The 21090-nt window shown below is 38.0% G+C and overlaps 1 protein-coding gene across 2 annotated transcripts in view; it reads left to right on the top strand.

Moving 5' to 3' along the window:
* PRKD1 (protein kinase D1) overlaps window positions 1-14718 on the top strand; it is a 286605-nt gene extending 271887 nt beyond the window's left edge. For both annotated transcript variants that reach the window (XM_023623404.2, XM_023623408.2), the window contains 2 exons: window positions 12822-12907; window positions 13738-14718. In XM_023623404.2, coding sequence (XP_023479172.2) covers window positions 12822-12907; window positions 13738-13956 — 305 coding nt within the window. In that variant the 3' untranslated portion in view covers window positions 13957-14718. The remainder of the gene's footprint in view (window positions 1-12821; window positions 12908-13737) is intronic.
* The last annotated feature ends 6372 nt before the right edge of the window (window positions 14719-21090 follow it).

Below are 21090 nucleotides of genomic sequence, written 5' to 3'. Positions count from 1 at the left end.
AAAAATGGAGATTCCCAGGCTCCATCCACGTAAACTGCCATCCTACGCTGAGAATAGAAGCCCATGGATCACAATTTCAAAAATGGTGCTCGAGAGCCCTGGTCCCCTGAGAACTGCGACAGCTGACAGTGCTCTAAAAAAATTCTGTTTCTAATATTCAAATTTAGATAAATTATAAAGTTCCTCTCTCATTCCTAACATCATTTTGCATCCACATCATCTTCTTTATCAGATATTTAATATCAGGACATGTAATTTGTTCGAAATGTCAAATGTATTTCAATATAGATTGCCATGAATATAGTAAGAATAGAAAAAGAAACACAAGCTTCTTTCGTCAAAAAGAAAAAAATATGTAAACTCCAGGAAATACAAAAGTTGTATAATAGAGAAGCAACTAACATGTGTCATCATTTTGAGCAATCAGAGAAATATAGGAAAAGAATATCCTTTTAACACCTGAAAATTCTCTTTTGAGTGGGCAAAGGTTTACAACTTTGAGGTTATAGGTTATAGGCAATAGGGAATATGTTATAATCCTTTAGCTCATCAGTTTATAATAGTTATATATAAATTATTCCACATATTGCTTGTTAATTTTAAATTTTATATAACCTTCAGACCAAGCATGTCTGACCTCATTATAATTATGCAAAAGAATGTAAATAATGAAACTTCTCCAGCACTGGGGAGAGGGAGGACAGAGAAGAGGTGAAGAGAGCTGTAAGAGGGGGCCAACCCCGTGGCCGAGTGGTTAAGTTTGTGTGGTCTGCCTCGGTGGCCCAGGGTTCACCAGTTTGGATCCAAAGCGTGGACCTACTCACCGTTCATCAAGCCATGCTGTGGCAGCAGCCCACATAGAAGAACCAGAATGACCTACAACTAGGATGTATAACTATGTACTGGAGCTTTGGGGAGAAAAAAAATAAAGAAAGACTGGCAACAAATGTTAGCTCAGGGCCAATCTTCGAAAAAAAGAGAGAGAGCTGTAAGAGCCCTTAAATGAGGTTCTGCCTAGGTGAATGGACTGAGTTAATATAAGTTTACGTTTATGATTTAATGCATGATTTAATCGTGAGTTAATACTTTTGAATAAATGTTACATATATGTACATGTAACATTGTGTGCCAGGCACTGTTCTAAATTACAAAAGTGGCCAGTACATTAACCTAATGTAACTAAATTAATTGGGGAAAAGAGGAGGACAGTAAGGCAGAGAAAATTGAAATGAAATGGTTCATTGTCCTTAATGGAAGGGAATCTGTTTTGTTTTGTAAGCTGGTTCTTCTCAAACTGTGATAAAAGACCAGTCTTATTTTATTTTAATTTCCAAACATAAGGACCAGTATTTTGTAAAATATAATAAGAATGTGACAGCAATGTCAAATTCCTGTAAAAGTTTCTGAAGACTTCATCTCACTTTCTATACTTAGCTCATCAGAGACCAATAAACAGTTCAGAGTGAGAATGATTCACGGCCCACACTTTGAGTAGCACTGATTTAAAGGTCATCAGAAGAGATTTTTTAAATAGTTAAAAGAGAGCGGATCTCTGGGGAGCAGGTCTAATAATGAGGTGTGAGGTTTCTATTTTTCATTCCGAACTCTTCTCACTGATAGAGTTAGATCTTTTGCCAGGTGCATATGACATTTCATAAAAAATGATAAAAATGAATGAAAGTGCCTGGAGGCAAAGAAGTTTCCATAAATATATGGAGTACAACCTTTTGTATAAGTATAGTTCTTCCATGCCTGGTCTAAAAGTTGTCTAAAATTTTAAATATACAAACAATATATATAATATTTTATGTATGAGTGTTATTCACCAAAGAGCTAGAAGGTTGTCTTTCCTTTTCTATAATGCCAGTCCTTGCGTCGTGGCTGCAAAGATAAAGAAGATGTAATTTTCAGTCTCTAAACCCATCTATGCCCCCACAAAGGAGAATTTTCAAGTGTGAAAGTCAAATCCTCTTTTTCTTACATTCCTTCAGTTGCTCAAAATAACACACATCTTAAATTATTATTCTTTATATATGACTTTATTATACTGCTTTTATTTTCCCAAGAGTTTATTCTTAGTGGAAGAAAAGAAGCGACATAGGTACCGAGTGACGTGGATCGTATAGCTGGTAAATTGAGATATAACTTGCTTCCGTGCAAGTCGTCTTACTGGGAGAATGACGCCAGACTTGCAGCGAAAGGAAAGCATTCGTTAGAGGAAAAGAGCATTGCCATCATCAGATCGAATTGATGTGTTCAATTAGAGACACACGGTAAATTTGAGGAAGGTTAGTAATAGACCATGAAGATCACCAGAGAAATGACTATTTTCTTCCTTCTGAGTTTTGATATTCCTTTATGTGCCATTAGGGAGGCAAGCAGGCAGTAATCAACACAGAGGCAACCTCTCGGAAATTGTCTCACAACGAGCCCCTGCCCCCCGCAGACACAGATCATTTTCTGTGTTCACAGGTGAAGTCTGGAGAAGCACCTAATCTCAAGTCACCTGCTGGGTTGTTACTGCTCAGCTTCAGAGTCACATGGTTAGTTGGTATTAGCAAGAATTAAGATCAGACACGAAAACTTGAGATACCATATATAAAAAGAAAAAGAAGGAAATGCCCTTGCATTAATCCTATCGCTTGTCTTTAGTTCAGAATAATCAAATCGTGATGGTGCACTGGTGAAACAGGTTTTTTCCACTTGTGTGTTCTGACAGCCTCAATGATGGTGTTTCTGCCTCTTCCTTTCCCCGATAAGCACAGCTATAGTTTCTTCTTCTAGTTGGTCTCAATCCTCTGCTAACATTTATGTACAGTGTAGAATATATGGCATCTCCGGGCACAGAACAGCTATCCTAACATACCAGTAAATTCATCAAAGCGTCTAAATTTTATTTTAAAAGGAATCTTTGCCATTCAACGTGGTAAATTAAAGTAAAATTGGTCACAAGTGTGTTTTCTCCCTCAGAAATTGGAGATGAAAAATACAGCCGCTACAAACACAAAGCAAAGCTAAATAAAAGCCTAGTACCAATGCCACATGGTATGTTTTCAGAATCCCACAGTGTTCCAGAACGCTAAACACTTAAGTTGGAAGTAGCACTTTGCCATCAAAAGGAACCAGCTGTAGGTCCCTCTTTCACTACGTATTGTTCAAAACAAAAAATAACCCCATTGAAAATAAGCCTCGCATAGATGAGACCCAGAAGTCCAATGGTATGAGGAACAAAAGAAAGACAATTGTCATTTTAATAATTAAACTGTGTTTGTAACAGTTTATGAGACTTGCAGATCCAGCAAGCCTGCTGAATATTAATGAAGAGATTATTTGTCAACATATTAGCACGATTGTCAGCCGTAACCGCAAGGAGGAGAGCGAGGGGACTAGCCAGTGAACTGCTGAAAAGGCTTGACTACGTGCCGGGAAATTCCATTCCTCCTGATAAACTAAAGTGAATTAAGTGGGTCAGAACTTCCACTGGGCTTTAACATTTTAAACAATCTCTACTTGAAATTCTTAAATTACTTCCGTTTAATTTTTTTTTAAATACGCATTTTGTTCAGTAACTTTAAAATTATGAACCAAAGGCATATAACGATTTTAAAAATCTACCAGTAGAGTGAATTTTTAAATATATGTGTATATGTGTATTTATACATATATATTTTAAAATTCAAATGAGGTCATATCTGAAAAGATGTCCCACTGGGAAAGGAATGATTTATTTTGATAGCAAGTAAAATAGAATTAATAGAATTTTCTCTAATAAATGATAATTTGTAGAGACAAATAGCTTAGAAGAAGTTTTACTAAGAATGTTGGCATTATAAGCGCTCAAAAATTGCCTGTTTATTTGCCCCCAAAACTGAAATATTCCTATATATTCCAACAATAAAATTAATTTCATTTCTAAACGTATATATCATCTTTGACTTGAAATATGAATATAGGAATATATGTGAAGTACATTCATATGGATATATGAATACATATCCGAATATTGTGGAGGTGGGTAGCGGAAGAGCAAAGGTTAAATATTCTGTGAATTTGCTTTCTTCCACAGTGACAACACAGAATAATATTTCAAAATACAGGATGTTAAAAGTCTTATCTAGGGGCCAGCCTGTTGGTGTAGTGGTTAAGTTCACGTGCTCCACTTTGGTGGCCTGGGGTTCATGGGTTCGGATCCTGGGCATAGACCTACAAACTGATCATCAACCCGTGCTGTGGCAGCATCCCACCTACAAAATAGAGGAAGACTGGCATGGATGTTAGCTCACCAACAGTCTTCCTCAAGCAAAAAGAGGAAGATTGGCAACAGATGTTAGCTCAGGGCCAATCTTCCTCACCAAAAAAAAATAAATAAAAAATAAAAAATCTTATCTAACTCCTAGTCTGCTCCACAGTACCAATCCAATGAGCAGAGTTATCCAGAATATTTTTAAATTGCTCCAGTGTTGAAAAATATACAATTTCATGAGGAGCCCTGCTTTTTTCTTAATTTGACATTTGGACAATGAGCAAAAATGTCTGTGTGTTTATACCCAATAGTAGAACAAGCCCACTCCTTTTTCCAAATAAAGGCTGGTCTCAGAGATTTGAAAGCAGCCATCATGGCACCCCTGACCCTTCCCTTCTCCTGAGCGATCAGTTTTTCCCTCAGCCTCCTGTTCACTCTGGTCCAAACACTCTCCTCTTTGTTTATGTTCTTTTGAAATCAAATCCCAAAACTGTTCTAACTGAAAGTTCAGTGAGTCTGGTTAAGAGTAAAGCCACCACTTCCCTCGTTATAAAGAAAACATTTTTTTAGCATGGCATAAAATAACAGTTGATTTGGGGCCAATAAGTAGACTCATGTTAAGTTTACTGTGGATTTAGAATCCTGAGTTCTTCCTCATGCATGTTGTTGACGAGGCAGGTTTTCCAATTCTACACTTGGACCTTTTTTGGGGGGTGGAGAGGTGGGACCTAACTAACGGACTAGTTTCATTTGTCCCTGTTAAATGCTGTCCTGCCAGTGTGGCCCCTAGCTCTAGACTAGTTATTTTGGAACTTGTTTGTGTCGTCCAACTTGTTTGCTCTTCCTGCCGGCATCCTCTGAGCGGAAGCTGTCCTGAAGCCCGTCTCTGTCTTCCTTCCAGACTACTGACCAAAATGGGGCTGAGGACAGGGAGCGTTCTCTTTGTTGACGTGCATCTAGCCAGGGTCTTTGGGGCAATATGAAACCAGTTATTGACTACTTTCAGTGTTCTCATACCTCTAGCCCATTGCTGTTCAAAATGTGGTCTGAGGCACCACATGGGAGCCATTAAAATACAGACTCTCAGGTCCCACCCCAGAATCAGGACCCTACGGAATCAGAATCTTCAGTTTATGATCCTGGGATTATTCACGTGCATGTAAAAGTCTGCACTGCTTGGCATAGCCATCCTCACCCCTGGCTGCACTCAGTAGCAACACCTGAGGCGCTTCTGAAACAACCAACACCTGGAGGCCCCTCCCCTAAAGATGTCCCCTTGACCTTTTGCTTGAGTATCAGCGTTTATAAAAACCTGAGAAACAAAAAACCTCACCCAAGGATTTTAATGTGCAATGAAAACAAAACAAAAATTCCACCCTGAACATCATTAGAATAATATAAATATATTTTGATTTCTGCTTTAAATTTTGAATGAGTTTGGCATCCGTTTGGGGGTTGCTGTGTGCGGTGTTTAAACAATTCATAATTTCTAAGATTGTGTTTCTAGTCTTCAAGAGGAAAGGAAATTGGATGTAAAGCAAAGAAGTAACCATTGATAGAATAACCTTCTACAGAGGAAAGACCTGGAAAAGCAAAGGCACCGACTTGAGTCTCTAAAGGTCTTGCACTTCTTTTGGACCACAGGACTCGACTCAGGAAGGAGTGAGACGATGGTTTCCAGCGGCCTTGTTTGCAGCCTCTGAGAGGAGCAGCCCAGTTAGTGTTGCCGGGCAACAGCTTGCTGGGTTGAGAGCTGGAATGTGAAGGGTTGCAAAAGGATTTTTAAAATAAATACACAACTTACCATCAGCATGAAGCTAACCAAAGGGAGAAGTACTGAGCACTACGCTGTGGCAGGCAGTGAGGCAGAAGGGAAAGGGGAAAAGGAAAACACGACCTTGAAGGCAAGAAGCTCAGTGGTTGCAGGTGATGGCACCATCACTAGAATGATAGTTCTGACCAGATTTCTAATTTGAAAATTTGTACCTGAATAATTTGTGGGTGCATAGAAGACAGTGTGGAAAAAATAAAAGTGAAAACTACTGTGTCTGAACAAAACAGCTCAGCTTCAGGGTTTCACAGGTCATTTCTCTTCTGCAAAATAACCATTGTAAAATAAATATGATCCGTATTGCAGACAGTCTTAGCATTATTCTGATTTTCTGTCAGAAGTCACTGGTCCTGTGATCTGTTACATTTTGTAGAGTTGTGATGTCCTACCATCCAGGAATATTTTTAGCCAACGTATACAAACCATATGCACATAATGTGGATATTAAAATTTAGAGCTGAGAAAATGGCCATTTAAATTTCTAATTAATATATTCAATCTACCAAATGCTATTTAGCAAGCATTTTTGTAATGCATTAAATGACGCATTTTATTTTAAATATTTATGAAACTTATGTGCAAAAATGAATACACAATCTGTGTGACCTTAAAGGAGCTCAAATCCAGTGTGGGGAGAGGAGGGAGACGGGCATGTCATGAAATAGTAAAAGATGGCAAGTGGAAGATGACAGAGGTGTGACCTGAAGAACCTATTATGGATTTAAATATGTCCAGTTCCATTTTTTGTAGGATTTTCTACAAGATTTGGATGTCATTAGTTTAGCCATAAGCGATGGCACGTGCACACGTCCCTTCTGCAGACACAGGACCTGTCGTGTCCATACACGTGGTGTCTGCTTTGAAGTGGAGAATGGCTGCCGTATAGTTTCCACCATTTCAAAGATAATGCTGAATTTTGATACCAGAAGAAAATGGAATCCGTACAGTTGCCACTCTGATGGAATGTTTCTTTTCATGTTAAAACTAAAACCCGTCAGCACCTGCATGTACCATTGAATTTTGTTTTGGGGCAGATATTCTTGTGCACCTGGCAAGCAGGCTCCACGGAACTGCGGCTATTTTAACATCTGCTGAAACTCCCATTCTGGTAAAAGAGAACATTTGATAAAATTTTGTCTTCACTTTCCCAACATTTTAGTTTCTCAACTGATGGGGCAACAAGAGAGAGTGCTGTGCAGGAAGTTAGCGGGAAAGTAACTGTGTTAGCCAAGAATTTATTGTAGCAAAAAAGAAACGGTAGACTTCATAAAACCGATTTTCTTTTTTTTAGTTTATAGGAACCGTGAGTGTGAATTCGTGGCCGGAGACATTTTAGAAAGCAGAAGTCTTTGCTTATGAGGGGATAGAAGATTCTTTGAAAATAAGAATTCGAACCATACAATTGTTTAAAAATTTCCACTAAGAAAGGAAAAGGAAAGACTTCCCCATTGCCCTAATGTGGCTGTGCAAGGTGTTCAGAGAGCTTGGGTTTGAATTAACTTACTAATAATATGGAAGGCAGGGATTGAGCTCAAGGATGAACAAAAGAACAGAACTCTCAGAATAATGTTAGAAAGGCTCCCTCCCAGAATAAATGGGCAGATACAATCAGAAAATAGTCCCACCATTCTCTGAAAAAGTTGGCATCATATTTACTGCAAAGAGAAGGAGGAACTAACCACCGCCTGTCTTGCTCCTGTTTTCTTCAGGGAGAGAGAGGGAACAAAATCTTCAAACTAGGGGAATGGGGGGAGGAAGGTGTGAAACAACAACTATAACCTGAGAGAATAGAGGGTTCTGGCTTCCTGCACAGCTTTGGCCCTAGCCCAACGCCAGCTGTTGAAAATGGCATGTGCTTATTGCCCGAAACCACGGAGCGACCAGCACTGTGTTGCAATAAACCTCACCTCCTGAAAGGCAGCTGTTTGGATATATACTTTTGGTATATCTATGGAAGGAGGTACAGGATACCGGGAATTTCTGAGGTGTTCTCTACTGCCCCAGAGATCTGTTTCTCATGGGGCTCCAGATTCCTTATGGGCTCCAGGGAACCTGAAGTTTCTGCATTTTTCTACCCTTCTTCCTTGGGCATAAGCAGCCTATTTTGCTGCTGTGCCCGCATGCCGCCGTTCCTTCTGACTCTCCGCTGCTGCAGTCCTCTTCCTTAATTCCTGTTTCCCACAGCCAGACCATGTCGCCTTTCTCCTTTGCTTTGTTTGTATCTGTTTTGTATCTATCTCTCCCTCCCCGTGCCCAGCAGGCCCAAAGGCATGCCCTACCACATTCCCTCTAGATCAGAATTCTGAGTCTAAATTTGAGCTTTGGAACTGGAGTTGGGATCTCATTTGGACTTTTTTTCTGCCTGGTGGCTCTCTTTGGGACTGATGTGGCTGCTCCAGTTTTGCTAGGCTTTTTTCTCCTTTGCTGCTGATTTCCCCCTTCTCTTAGTTTGGATCGTGTATGCTTGGTGCATTACCCATAGCAGTCTTCGCTGGGAGTATTGCTGTCAAAAGAGGACACTCATTGGCAGTTCTAAAATATGACAAATGTTCAGAACTGGACATACTGCATATTGAAGGTGCTAACAGAGGTGCTCTTAGAGCCATTGTAAGTTATTTTGAATAAATCGTGGATAAAATGAGAGACATACCTGGATACTTAAGACAGGCCAGAGTTCTCTGAATTTCTAAATTCAGAGGAAAGAGTGGATTCTGAAACCACTCAACAAGAAGCTTAACATTTATCCTTGGCAAAATCCTGGAATGAATGACTGAATGGGTAGTTTACAAACATTTAGAAAACAAATCCTGGTACTTAGAAGGAAATGACTAAAAATCAATATTAATCTGCTTAGAATCGATTACTCCAGAATAATTGCATTTTTTTTAAATAGGATTGGCAGATTGGTAGAATGAGTAATACCAAGGATTGATGTGTCTTAACTATAATAAAACATTTGAAAAAATCTCCCACAGTAGCCTTTGGAGAAGATGGTAACATGTGGACTGAACAGGATACTCCTGGGACGAAACGTTGCTTATTTACCAGCCTGCTGAAGAGTAGTTAATGGGCGTGGCACTTGGGGGTGTGATCTATGACAGAGTCTTCAAGCCCTATGTTAAAGCCTTATCCTGAAAAAAGTTCCTAATAATTTGATTAAGACATAGCAGATAGCCTTATTCAGTTTGGAAGGAGTAGAAAGCCAAGAGGATTAGTCCCTATAATAGGAGGGGAGCACTGACATTCAGAATGGTCTTGGCTGAAATATTGAGCTAAAGTCAAAAGATATATTTATCTCCCTGTTACATTTAGGTACATAATATATATATATCTCCGTGGATAAAAGTGCAGTGGAAACATAAGTAAGAAGAATTTAATGTTCATGATTGGAAAAAATTTAAAATTTAATTAATTTTGACATTATTATCAATTAGTAATAATGAGTCAGTGGTATGATCTGGCTGCTGTATGCCACAGGGTTTAAGAGCGTGGGCTTTGGAGCCGGTCCCCCTGGGTTTCGACTTCAGCTCTGTTACCTAGGAGGTGTCTGACTTTGAGCAATTTACATGACCTTTTGAAGCTTCCGCTTTTCCTTTTATATAAAATGGAGATTAAAATAACTATTTTTTAAAAAGGAAATTCCTCAGTCCTAGGCTGTAGAAATAATGTCTGTGTGTACTAATCAAGTTGGCAGTTAATTATGAGGAGCATTCTGGTCAATAATGAACAAGGACATTGGAAAACAGCTCATGAACATTAAAAGAAGGTTGCACAGTAAGACTGAGGAGTGTGAAGGAACTGTAGAAGGTGAGGTTAAAGCAAATCACCATCCCCAAGACTTGAAGAGTGGCCATATAGAGTTGAGTCAAGTTCTCCATTGCATCATTACATAAATAGGATTAATGTGGGTAAGATATACAAAGACAACTTTGGGCACAATATAAGGGAAAAGAATTCTTGTTGCTAGTATCGTGCAACACAATTGACATGAAATAGATCGGACCACTGGGGATAGTCACTAGTACCCTAGCTGGTTATATTTCAGAAGTGCTGAAGAAACCATTTTTTTCTTTGAGTAGGATAAAGGTCAAAGATTCAAAATGGTGCATTTGGTCATTATGTGTGTGTGTGTGTGTGTGTGTGTGTGCGCGCACGCATGCGCACGTTCATGCACCTGTTTTGACTTTGTAAGTAGATTGGGAGCTTTTCAGGCCCACGGCTTTATCATTGACTTATTTGTTTCCTGAGTAATTGCTAAGAGTAATTCCTTTGGGAATATTTGGTGAATGAACAGATCAATGAATGATTGATACATACATGTGAGGAACATGGCCAACAAAGAGAACTTTGTGAAAAACAAAAGCGCTTTAGAATCGCTTTTAAAAATGAGTTTAATGAAAGGCATTTTGGATGGTACAGTTAATGCTGGATTCTATGAGACTTGATTAATAAAAAGGATGTTTTAAGAGGCCCAGAAACAATGACAAGTAGAATGGAGCTCTCAAACACTGATGATGGGCCTACTTTCTCAGTAAGAACAGCTCCCCAACATTTAACTACAGGTTCCAACATTTAATAGTTAATCATTTCTGTTTTCTGCTACCAGGAGCCACAAAATGTATTTATAAACATGCAAATACTCACACACACATATTTATGCGCACACACGTACCCCCTCTAATTCCCTCCTTATATCCTAAACTGTTTTCTCTTGGAGGTACTTGTCATTATCTTGCTGTGCTTACTCAGGGCCCCTGGGTCCTGTGGCTATAGTCAGACTTGTGATTGTATGCTGCATTCAGCAGAACAATTTTTTCATCTTCACATATTCCAGTCCCTTCGGACCCTTCTAGTTGCTCCTCTGGCAGTACTTCCCTCCCCATTAGGCATGTGGTTCACTGTTGGGGCCCATTTGGGCACAAACCAGACCTTTTGTTGAGTTACTGTACTCCTACCTTCCTAATTATAGAATTCAAAGCAGAATGAGTGAATTAATACCATGTATTTATTCCCTGCAGTGTCTGGGGAAGCGTAATGCTGCGGCATGCTTACAGTAGCACATAAGCTCTCCCTTCACCCCTTGTCCTCCATTTTTGCTGTGTGACTTCACAGCAGCGAGAATGGAAGGTGCACTTTACTCACCAGTGAGTAAATCATGTGAATGGATGTTTTACAGCACATGCCCAATACACAGCTCACGGAGAGAACTATACTTTCAAAAGCTCTCTGAGAACACATGCTTGGAATTTGAAATGGTGCTAAGTACTGTGTTTCCTGGGGTATCCTAGCTAAAGCAAGGTGGGTAGACAGAGATAGCTCTTAACTGTGTGCCACTGCGTTTGCTTTCTCCAGTCAAAGAATTCTTAGGTGTTTGACTCCACAGCCCTTCCATGCAGGCAAATAATTGGAATATCGGTATGAGAGAGAGACAATTCTAGATTATCCAAAGACTGTAGAAATCATTTCTCTTTACCTGATAATGAGAAAGATTCTGATGCATTCTGATCTTTGTTCCAGGTGACCTCTGGACTCCTGTGACAGTCTGTATTTTCAGGTCCCTACAGGCTGACATAGACCAAACAATAGAGTCAAAGCCACCTGATTTGGGACTTGCTGGTTGCAGAAGTTAGGGAGTTAATTCACATTTTTTCTTTATCAGCTACTTACTTGATTAACATTTTTGGTAGAAAGATCCATCTCTCAGGAACCATAATGACCAGGGTAGGTTAAGTGTGAGGATTAACTCTCTGGTGAAATGCAAATGCTTCCATTAGTTTGGCAGATTTCACTAAGCTCTTTTTGGGAAGAAAATGCTAAGATGAAAGAAAGAAATATGGGAAGTTATAAGAATGAGTGGGAAGTATAAGGTAATGAATTTAACGAATAATGAACTGTTAATTGTATAGGCCGAAAATATAATTTTCAGAAAGGTGAGTGAGAACTCTGTCATTGTATTCTGGGTGACTAAGATGCTTTGTAGACTAGATAACTGGAAGAATCACTTTTTCTTCCTAAGTGATGCTCCATAGGAGTCCCAATCAGAGGCAGCGTGCTAGGCTGGAAGAAATGTGGTTCTAACCTCATAGAATAATTCTTGTTAGACCAGTTTCTTTCCTGTCTTCCCCTAGAAAACAATGATGAAGGCTGATATAATTCCAATTCACTGATTATTTTTACAAACAAAGTGAAAGAGACAAAAGTGTTTTCCTGGTGGGCCATTGGTTTTTAGGCTCTAAGTTTATCATGAGTCATGGCCCATGTTATATTTATTGTTTTCCTTTTAAATATGGTGTCCAGATGTCTGTCTGTCATTTAATTCAAGACGAGGAAGCCCATATGTGTATTCAAACTTTGAACACGTTTTATAACAAAATTAGTAAATGCTTTCTCTTGAATAGTAGTTTTATCCTGCCATTAGTGCAGGACATATTAAAATGATGTATATTTAAACAAAACTCCTACTTTAGAAAAATGTTTTAAAGACTAGACTAAGAAATTCACATCATACTCACAAAATATTCATACTCCTTCCTCCATAATTATTTCCAATTTCATTTTTTAGCACCCAAAATAAAATGAAGGGCAAGATTTTAGAATTCTCAAGAGGAATTTTTTTCAGGTTCTACCGCCTGTTGTCACTTTGCTGCATTTAACTGTGTAAATAGCAGATGTGAAATCAACTGTAAATGAATTATACATCTGTTCTAGATTTATCTATTTTTACCAATAATTAAATTTTTTTTTCAGCTATTGATCTTATCAATAACTTGCTGCAAGTAAAAATGAGAAAGCGCTATAGTGTGGATAAGACATTGAGTCACCCTTGGCTCCAGGTAAAAATCAATCACTGGATATTTTCTCAGTCGGATGAGCTTCTAAATATTTATGAGTTTGATATTATATGTAAAAATCTTTTGTCATATTTTAAAACGTGTAATTCTAATATCAATTTGTTTGCCAGGATGCATGCAACTCCTTAGGATTTAATAGGATTTAATAATAGTTTAGTGTTTCTAAACCTCTCTTTACCAGGAAAATTTAACAGTGGAGAAACACACCACCAACACACACTCACCCCAAACCAAAAACGAAAAACAGAAAAACTAAGGGTCGTAACAAAACTTCGAGGACCAGATTTCAAAAGCATCTGTATGAGTAATCCTGATAAATGTCCAAGTAGATGCCATCTGGTCATGCACTTTTCTCATTTGGAAGCCATATTCTTAAATCCTAGGCTAATATTCATGGAACAACAAATGCATGGCAAATAGAAAGTATATGCATAAGTTTGTTTTCTCTTAAATATTTGTTATTTTCACATTGAACTTAAAGTTTAGAAAAAATGATACTCTGAAATACTGAAGGATTATTTGTAGGCATTAAATTTTAAAGGAATACCATTCCTAACTGCTTGAATGCAAGCATTCACTGCCCACCCTTTGAGGCACGATGTCATATAAATACTATGCATTTGCAAAGTTTAGGCAGTAGAATGGCTTTGGTGCTGATCCTGTCACTTCAGGGTGCCTGATGAGAGATTCAGCGCTGTTAGAGTAGAAGAAAAAAGGGGTAACTCCTGGGTGGGGGAATTGCCAACATAGCAAACAGTGTTTTAGTGAGTTTCAATCATCTCTGTGGTAATGTTTTGGAATTTCTTCCTCAGGATTATCAGACCTGGTTAGACTTACGAGAGCTGGAATGCAAAATCGGGGAACGCTACATCACCCATGAAAGCGATGACTTGCGGTGGGAGCAGTATGCAGGCGAGCAAGGGCTGCAGTACCCCGTGCACCTGATCAACCCAGGTGCTCGCCACAGTGACAGTCCCGAGACTGAAGAAACAGAGATGAAAGCCCTCAGCGAGCGTGTCAGCATCCTCTGAGTTCCATCCCTCTAATCTGTCAAAACACTGTGGAATTAATAAATACATACGGTCAGGTTTAACATTTGCCTTGCAGAACTGCCATTATTTTCTGTCAGATGAGAACAAAGCTGTTAAACTGTTAGCACTGTTGATGTCTCCGAGTTGCCAAGACAAATCAACAGAAGCATTTGTATTTTGTGTGACCAACTGTGTTGTATTAACAAAAGTTCCCTGAAACACTAAACTTGTTATTGTGAATGATTCATGTTATATTCAATGCATTAAACCTGTCTCCACGGTGCCTTTGCAAATTGGCATTTTTCTTACTGGAGCCTCGATTTGGTGAGAGTCTACAGAACCTGTCCATGAAATAGTTCTGTTCTGTGTGTCCCATCAGTGTTGTCAATATAAGCAAACTCTTGAAGAGTAGATTATTGCCAGTGTTCTATGAACAACTCCAAAACTCATGTGGAAAAAATGAATGATGGGGGATGGGCAATGGATATATAGTCCTAAACACAAATGCATGGAAGAGTTGTACTGTATAGTTTCAAATCCTTTGCCTGCCTGGTGTGCCTTGGTGTATTTAAACTCAAGTCCATGGACCTAGGCGCGCCTACTACTCTTAAGCCTAAATGCCTTAGAAATGTAAACTGTCGGATATAACGTATATTTTCCCGTTTCTTACAATAACCTGCTGTACTATGGAAAAGCAGCAGCTAAGCAACCTTTTGCCTTTGTGTATTTTTCAATAATAACAAATAAATATTCTTGTCAAAATTTGTGTCCATCCGACTGGATTATTTTCATCTGTAATCTGCACTGGCATGTTCAAGCCCATCAGGAACAGAGGGATCTGCTCAAAAGGCAGAGAAAGTCGTCTGCTCTAGAATTTAGCTTTGTCTACTCTGAAGCCATAAAAATATGTTTCCAAGTGCAGTGGGGCCTTTCTGTCTTGCATGTCCTCTAGTTTCCAACAGAAAAGAGAGCTTTCAAAGGAAAAAATGACCAAAGCTAAACACAATACTTGGAGGCATAAGTAAGAATATTACAAATAGCGATGTCGGTGTAGTTTCCCAATTTAGTCAATACAAGCCAGGGATTTATTACAATAATGGCTCAGACTCTTTCTATATTGTCTAAACCAGAAGGTCCTGAGGTGAACTACAAAAACAGAACGACTGGAAAATAATTCCTAAAGAGAAAGCCAACTGAAGTGATGTTCTGTAGCCTTGGGGTGGAGAAAACTAATATTGGGCTTAACAGACTTTAGGTGTATGGAGGGGTAATGTGGGCTGTTTTTGTTTGTAACAGGGTGGCAATGAATTAGCATGTATTACTGTTACTATGTAACAGAATACATTGTAATAAATGTTTGAAAGAATTATCTAACTGTTGTGAACCACTTGAATATATTAGAGAAGTATGTTAAGACTATAGACAATATTTACACTTGGAGAGATGGGGGAAAATAGTTGATCTTTCCAATGGTTTGTATTATTACTTATCTCTTTTTCTAAAGGATTTGGAGTTTATTCTGTGTAAGTCTCAAGAAACCACTCAGACTGTTGGAACAGAAGAATAAGCAATATCAACAAGTTTACTCTGCCAGCAAGACAGAGTCTAGATTGAAGCCAGGGCAAGGGGTGGGCCAAAAGACCAGATAAACTATTGTAATAACACATCTGGGATGATGAGGTTGTGAACTGAAGCAGGAATAAACAGGAACCTAGGTGAAGAGGCATTTATAGGAGAGGTTAATAGACGGAGTCAGCGGGACTTGGTTACTGACTGAATGTGGAATTTAAAGGAGTCCAGAATGAATCCTAGGTTTTGACTTGGTTGATTAATGGAACTATTAATCAAAAGAAGTTATAGCCTTAGAAAGGGTGACGTTTGAACATGTTGAAAATAAAGTTTCTGTAAGACGCAAGTTGGAGATTTCCTGAAGGTATTTAGATTTGTGTCTGAAGGTTAGGGAAGAATTCTGGAGTTGAAGGTACAGATTTGGAAGTCAAAAACCGACAATATGTTGATTAGAATGACTCACATGCTTGGGGATACAATGACAAAGAAAGGGATCTTAGATCACAAACCTGACAAATATCAATATGGAAGTTTCAATCAGAATAAGAGGAAAATTGGAAAGAAATGTTTAAAGATAGAATTAAAAGGAGTAATATTATGAAAGTCAAGGGAAGAAGTAAGTTCAAGAATGAAGTAGCCAGTGGTAGAAAATCCTATGGAGAGGTGATGGTTTCAGACTTTAGGGAGCAGCGTTAGCAGCTATTCCAACCAGGTTAAGAGTAGATACCTAAGCCTCAGTCTTTTCTGAGTGTGTGTACAACTTTGTACATACTTGTAGGCTTACATACACCAGCCAGCAGGGATATGTGGAAACTTCTGTATCTCCGTATTAAGTTTCTAGTTGTTCTACCAATCTGTTCACTATCCCAATCAGTATTGTAACCTCAAGATAGCTGTAACGCTGGCCTTCCATGGTTGTTCACCACTGAGATTGCTCTTGTTTTTGACAATAACCCCAGAAATGGGTTTTTCCATTCTCTGCTCAAAATCGTCAGCCCCCTCTGTCAGTAAGACTCCTGGTTTTTCCCAGCCTTCCCCACCCTGGTAGAACTAGTTTGCCACATAGCTGAGGGGACAGGGGAGGAGGAGAGAAAGCTAAAAGGCCACAGACTCCCATTGTTCTTACTAAGGCTTAATAGTTTTTCCTGAATAAATGTTTATCTGTTCATTGTATGCCCTTGGCCAATTTCCAAGGTCCAAAAATGTTTATTTTGAAAAAAATTGCCAGTTATATCATTGCTCTTTGGGGAAATAGTGGAGCTTCTCTCTCCACTATTCTGGAAGCCCCCAGAGATGATGATATTAACCTCAGTTTAAGAATATTCATAGAACATTAAACAAACACACTGAAACTTACATAATCTATTATAAATAAAAAGACAGAGATAGGAGAAAATATTCAGAGAATTCCAAGTTCTCTCATTTATTCAAATTTCTCATGATGAGCTACTAAACGATCAGGTAGGTAAATTTTAATTATCTTGTGAAAGTGAAACATCTCATTTAAAGTTTTTGTTTACTCCATTTCTCTCTCTTTTGGGCTTTAAGTGAACAATATGACTCCCTGTACCCAAGTGGCTAAAAAACATTCCCTAATTCCACAACAAAGTATGAGTGAATTTGGGTGTGGCCCACATGGACCTTTAAACCCTTAGAGCTAACCTCAGCTAACAGCAGCAAGCCGCTTGAGGAGAACATGTGCCAAATTGTTTTTCCATATACAACAATTTGGCACTAGTGGTAACCATTCTGCATGTTTTCCTCAGCCTCTCGAGCTTCTTTTCTTCTTTCTTCCTCTGATTTGACTTGTTTCTCTTTCTGCCAGCTCTAAAAATTTTTTTTCTGGCTCAGAGAAAGATTTGTTTTTTCAATCTCCTCCTTCTACCTGACTCTTCTGATTCTTTTTTGCCTCTTTTCAGACAGACTCCACCAACACACCCCCAATTATCCTTGCTATGTTTGGTATCCACCATCAAATTATCCTTTGACTTTTAAAACAAGTTCAGCTTCCCACCTGCAGCAAAACACAACAACACAGTATAAACAAATCACGTTGGACTTTGCTTCTCCTTCTAGCAAATTTCTAATTTCTATCTTTTCTTTCTCTGGCAAATTCCTCTGGCAAATTTTATTATGGAATAAAATCTTCATTTTTATCATCAGTGAATCTCTTCTCACATGAGTCATCAGTGACCTCTAACTCAAAATTGATGAATTTTCTCAATATAGCATAGAAGTTAAAAACCCAAATGTAGAGACAGACTAACTTTGGCTTGAATTCTGGGTGACAATGAAAGCATGGCAATCTCTCAGCTCTCTTTCAGAGTCTTGTCACAGATGAAATAGAATAACGAATATAAAACTCTTGAGTGTATACTTGGCCAGAGACATCAATAAAGATATCAATAGTTGATATTTATTATTCTTTAGTCATTCAGCATTTATTTTTGACCACTTTCTATGTGCTGGGAATATAGCAGATAAAAAGACAGATGTAGTTCTCATATTCCCCATGACCTTGCTTCTCTGATGTCCTGCCTCTGTTTGTTTTGATGGGCTACTGGAAAGGACATGACCTTTGAAGCTTAGCAGTCATGGATCCAAATTCTAACTCCAAGCCTTTTGAGTGAACTTAGACAAACTACTCCAAAGTCTCTGAGTCTACTCAAGTGTAGAATGGCAACAATGTGTATTTTAGAGTGCAGTTGGGATAACTAAGAGAAGCATTTAAATTTCTTAGCCAAATTGCTGGCATATGCTGAAGCTCAAAATTTCCTCTTCTCTGCTACCTCTATTTGCTTTTCCCATGGTTTTCTTATTTTCTCTTTCAATGTTTTCTCCTTCTGTTATGATTTATTTCCATCAACTCAACCATTACTTTAGCTAACACTCCCAAATACATATTGGCCACCCAAAACTCTCAACAATCCAGTTTCATCTCTCCATAAATTTATAGAATATATCTATTTGGAGGTCCCACCATGACTTAAATTCAACATATTTAAAATCGTTATTATCATCTTCACCCTCAAGTCAGCTGCGTTGTCGATTTATTCTATGTGGAATCTTTTCCTTTGGGCTCTTCTCCTTCCCATCTACTCTACACTCCACGGCTAGATTTATCTTCCCCAAAAGTGCTTTCATCATTGTACTCACACGTTCTGAAATCTTCAAAGACTGCTCCCAGTTACCTACAAGATAAATTCAAATTCCTTAGTGTTACAAAAGCTGTGGGGTCCAAAAATTAATAAAGTACTATTCAATAAGAATTCCATGTATCCCACAGTTTTCTGAACCACGGATATGAATGTCAAGGCTTAGACAGAAATAATTTTCACCTCTTTGAAGTTCATTTCTTATTTCTATAACAGGACAAGATGCTGGAAAAGATGACTTCTAACTTATCATCTAATTCATAGACGTCATGAAAACATGGTTTTATTTGAATGTCAACAAGGTGCATACATTTCCTCATTATCTAGGGTGACTTCTAGTTTGAAAAAAGAAAAGGCACGTTGTTCCCCAGACCTCCTTTGTGTCACAGATTGTGTCCAGAAATTTTTGAAAATTGATAGTTTCTGTAAGTGAATCTTGACTACCAGCTACTCTCTGCTGAAAAGTGTGAACATTTGCTACAAAACTTTCTGTACCTTGAGTGAAATGGTAAGATTTTGAATTAAGATTTATTTTTTCTGGGAAATGGAAGAATCATTGTGTCTTCTGCTATTTTTTGAATATACCTAAAACTCTTGGATCTTTTCCTTTTGAATGATTAGCCTGGCTTGGTCTGGGAACTGAGGTTAAGCTTTACTTGAACTTTGGACATTTAGTGATCTCAATTTTCAAGGAGACTCAAATAGATTATTTATATTTTCTGTCATAATTTTGTCTCCACACTTGAGGGTACGTAACTGTCTAGTATTGGTTGACTACTGGATTCTACTGTCTTCCACAAAGACAAGGATTATTAGAGGCAAATACCTGAGTGTGACATATATATAAAATCTCCAACAAACTGGATTCTCTGCAGGAGCTTTCATCCCTCTCGACTGGAGAAATCACTTGAATAAAGATAGAGAAGTAATGATGAACCTGACACAAATAGGGTGAACGGTCCTGATGAAGTAAAGGGTTAATATGGAGGTAAACCCAGGAAATAACATTGTCCAGGTTAAGCAGAGCTAGAGTACCAAAGGCCTCAATAACCAAGAAGAAGAATTCACACTTTGTTCTAAAACAAGTAGGAAGCTATTGATGATTTTGTTAAGGGGAATTGTAGAATTCTTTATCTGCACTTAGAAAGGATAATAAAAATTTTGTTTCAGGTCCAAGAATTAAATATTATCTTTAAGTCATACTTATGTTTGTAAAGAGATTAAAAGGCTTAAGAAAAAAAGTAATACAAGCAGGGTTTAAGTTAAACTGACTATGCTTTCTTTACTTCCTTTTGAAGAGAGAATACTCTTTTACTATCAGATGTGATTTCTTCCTCATATTTGAGTCCCTCTATTCAGACACTCAGATAAGCTCAGAACTCTCAGAGGAGATAGTGACTTAAAGAATCTTCTGTAGGCAAAACTGCAGAATAAGCTACTCTTGGACTTCATAAAATTGTAGCTTGTGTACATAGAGAAATAATCATTAGAGCCAATTATCTTTAGACAGACTGATGTTGCAAATTCTAATTACAAAGTTCTAGCCTCATTAACACATGTGATTCATTTTCTATCTTGGCTACCACATTTTATTGTTACAATTCATTAAAAATAATGTGAAAAATGAAGATGATCATAAACTTCATCATATAAGTGAAAGAAAAAAATAGTGCCTGGGTAATGATAACAACACTTTATATTTGCGTAGCAACTTCGTTTTAAGGAGCTCAAAACATTTCACAAACATTATCTCATTAATCCTATGTGTACAGCAATAAAAAATAATTTCTTGGATCTCTGAGCTAGGGAAATCGATGCATTCAATACTCACAGTTTGTTTCCAATGTTGTACATTGAATTATGAACAAATGAAATAAAATATTCAGATTCATTGATTATTGTTTTAAAACATACATATGGTAAAATTGACCTTTTTGGTTTACATTTCTCTGAGTTTTAAGTCATACAGAATAATGTAACTACCTCCATTATTCAGGATACAAAATAGTCCTATCATTCCAAAAAACTTCTTTGTGATACCCCTTTGTAGTTAAACTCTCTCCCACATTTACCCCTGGCCAACACTAATCTGCTCTCCATCTCTACTGATTTGTCTTTTTCAGAATTACATATAAATGAAGTCACAGAGTATGTGACCTTTTGAGGTGGTTCTTTCCCTCAGGATAATGCCTTTGAGACCCATCTGTGTAGTTGTGTGAATCAATAGTTCATTCCTCTTTGTTGCTGAGTAGTATTCCATTGTATGGGTGTATCCAGTTTGTGTATCCATTCACTGATTATGGGACATTTAGGTTGTTTCCATTTTGGATTGATTTTTAATAGAGCTGCTATACATATTTATGTACAGACTTTGTGTGAAAATGAATTGCATTTCTCAAGGTTAAATACT

Source organism: Equus caballus, chromosome 1 (assembly GCF_041296265.1).
Source record: "Equus caballus isolate H_3958 breed thoroughbred chromosome 1, TB-T2T, whole genome shotgun sequence".
Lineage (NCBI taxonomy): Eukaryota > Metazoa > Chordata > Mammalia > Perissodactyla > Equidae > Equus > Equus caballus.
The sequence above is the reverse complement of the archived record's forward strand: the minus strand, read 5'-3'. Positions and strand labels throughout refer to the sequence as shown.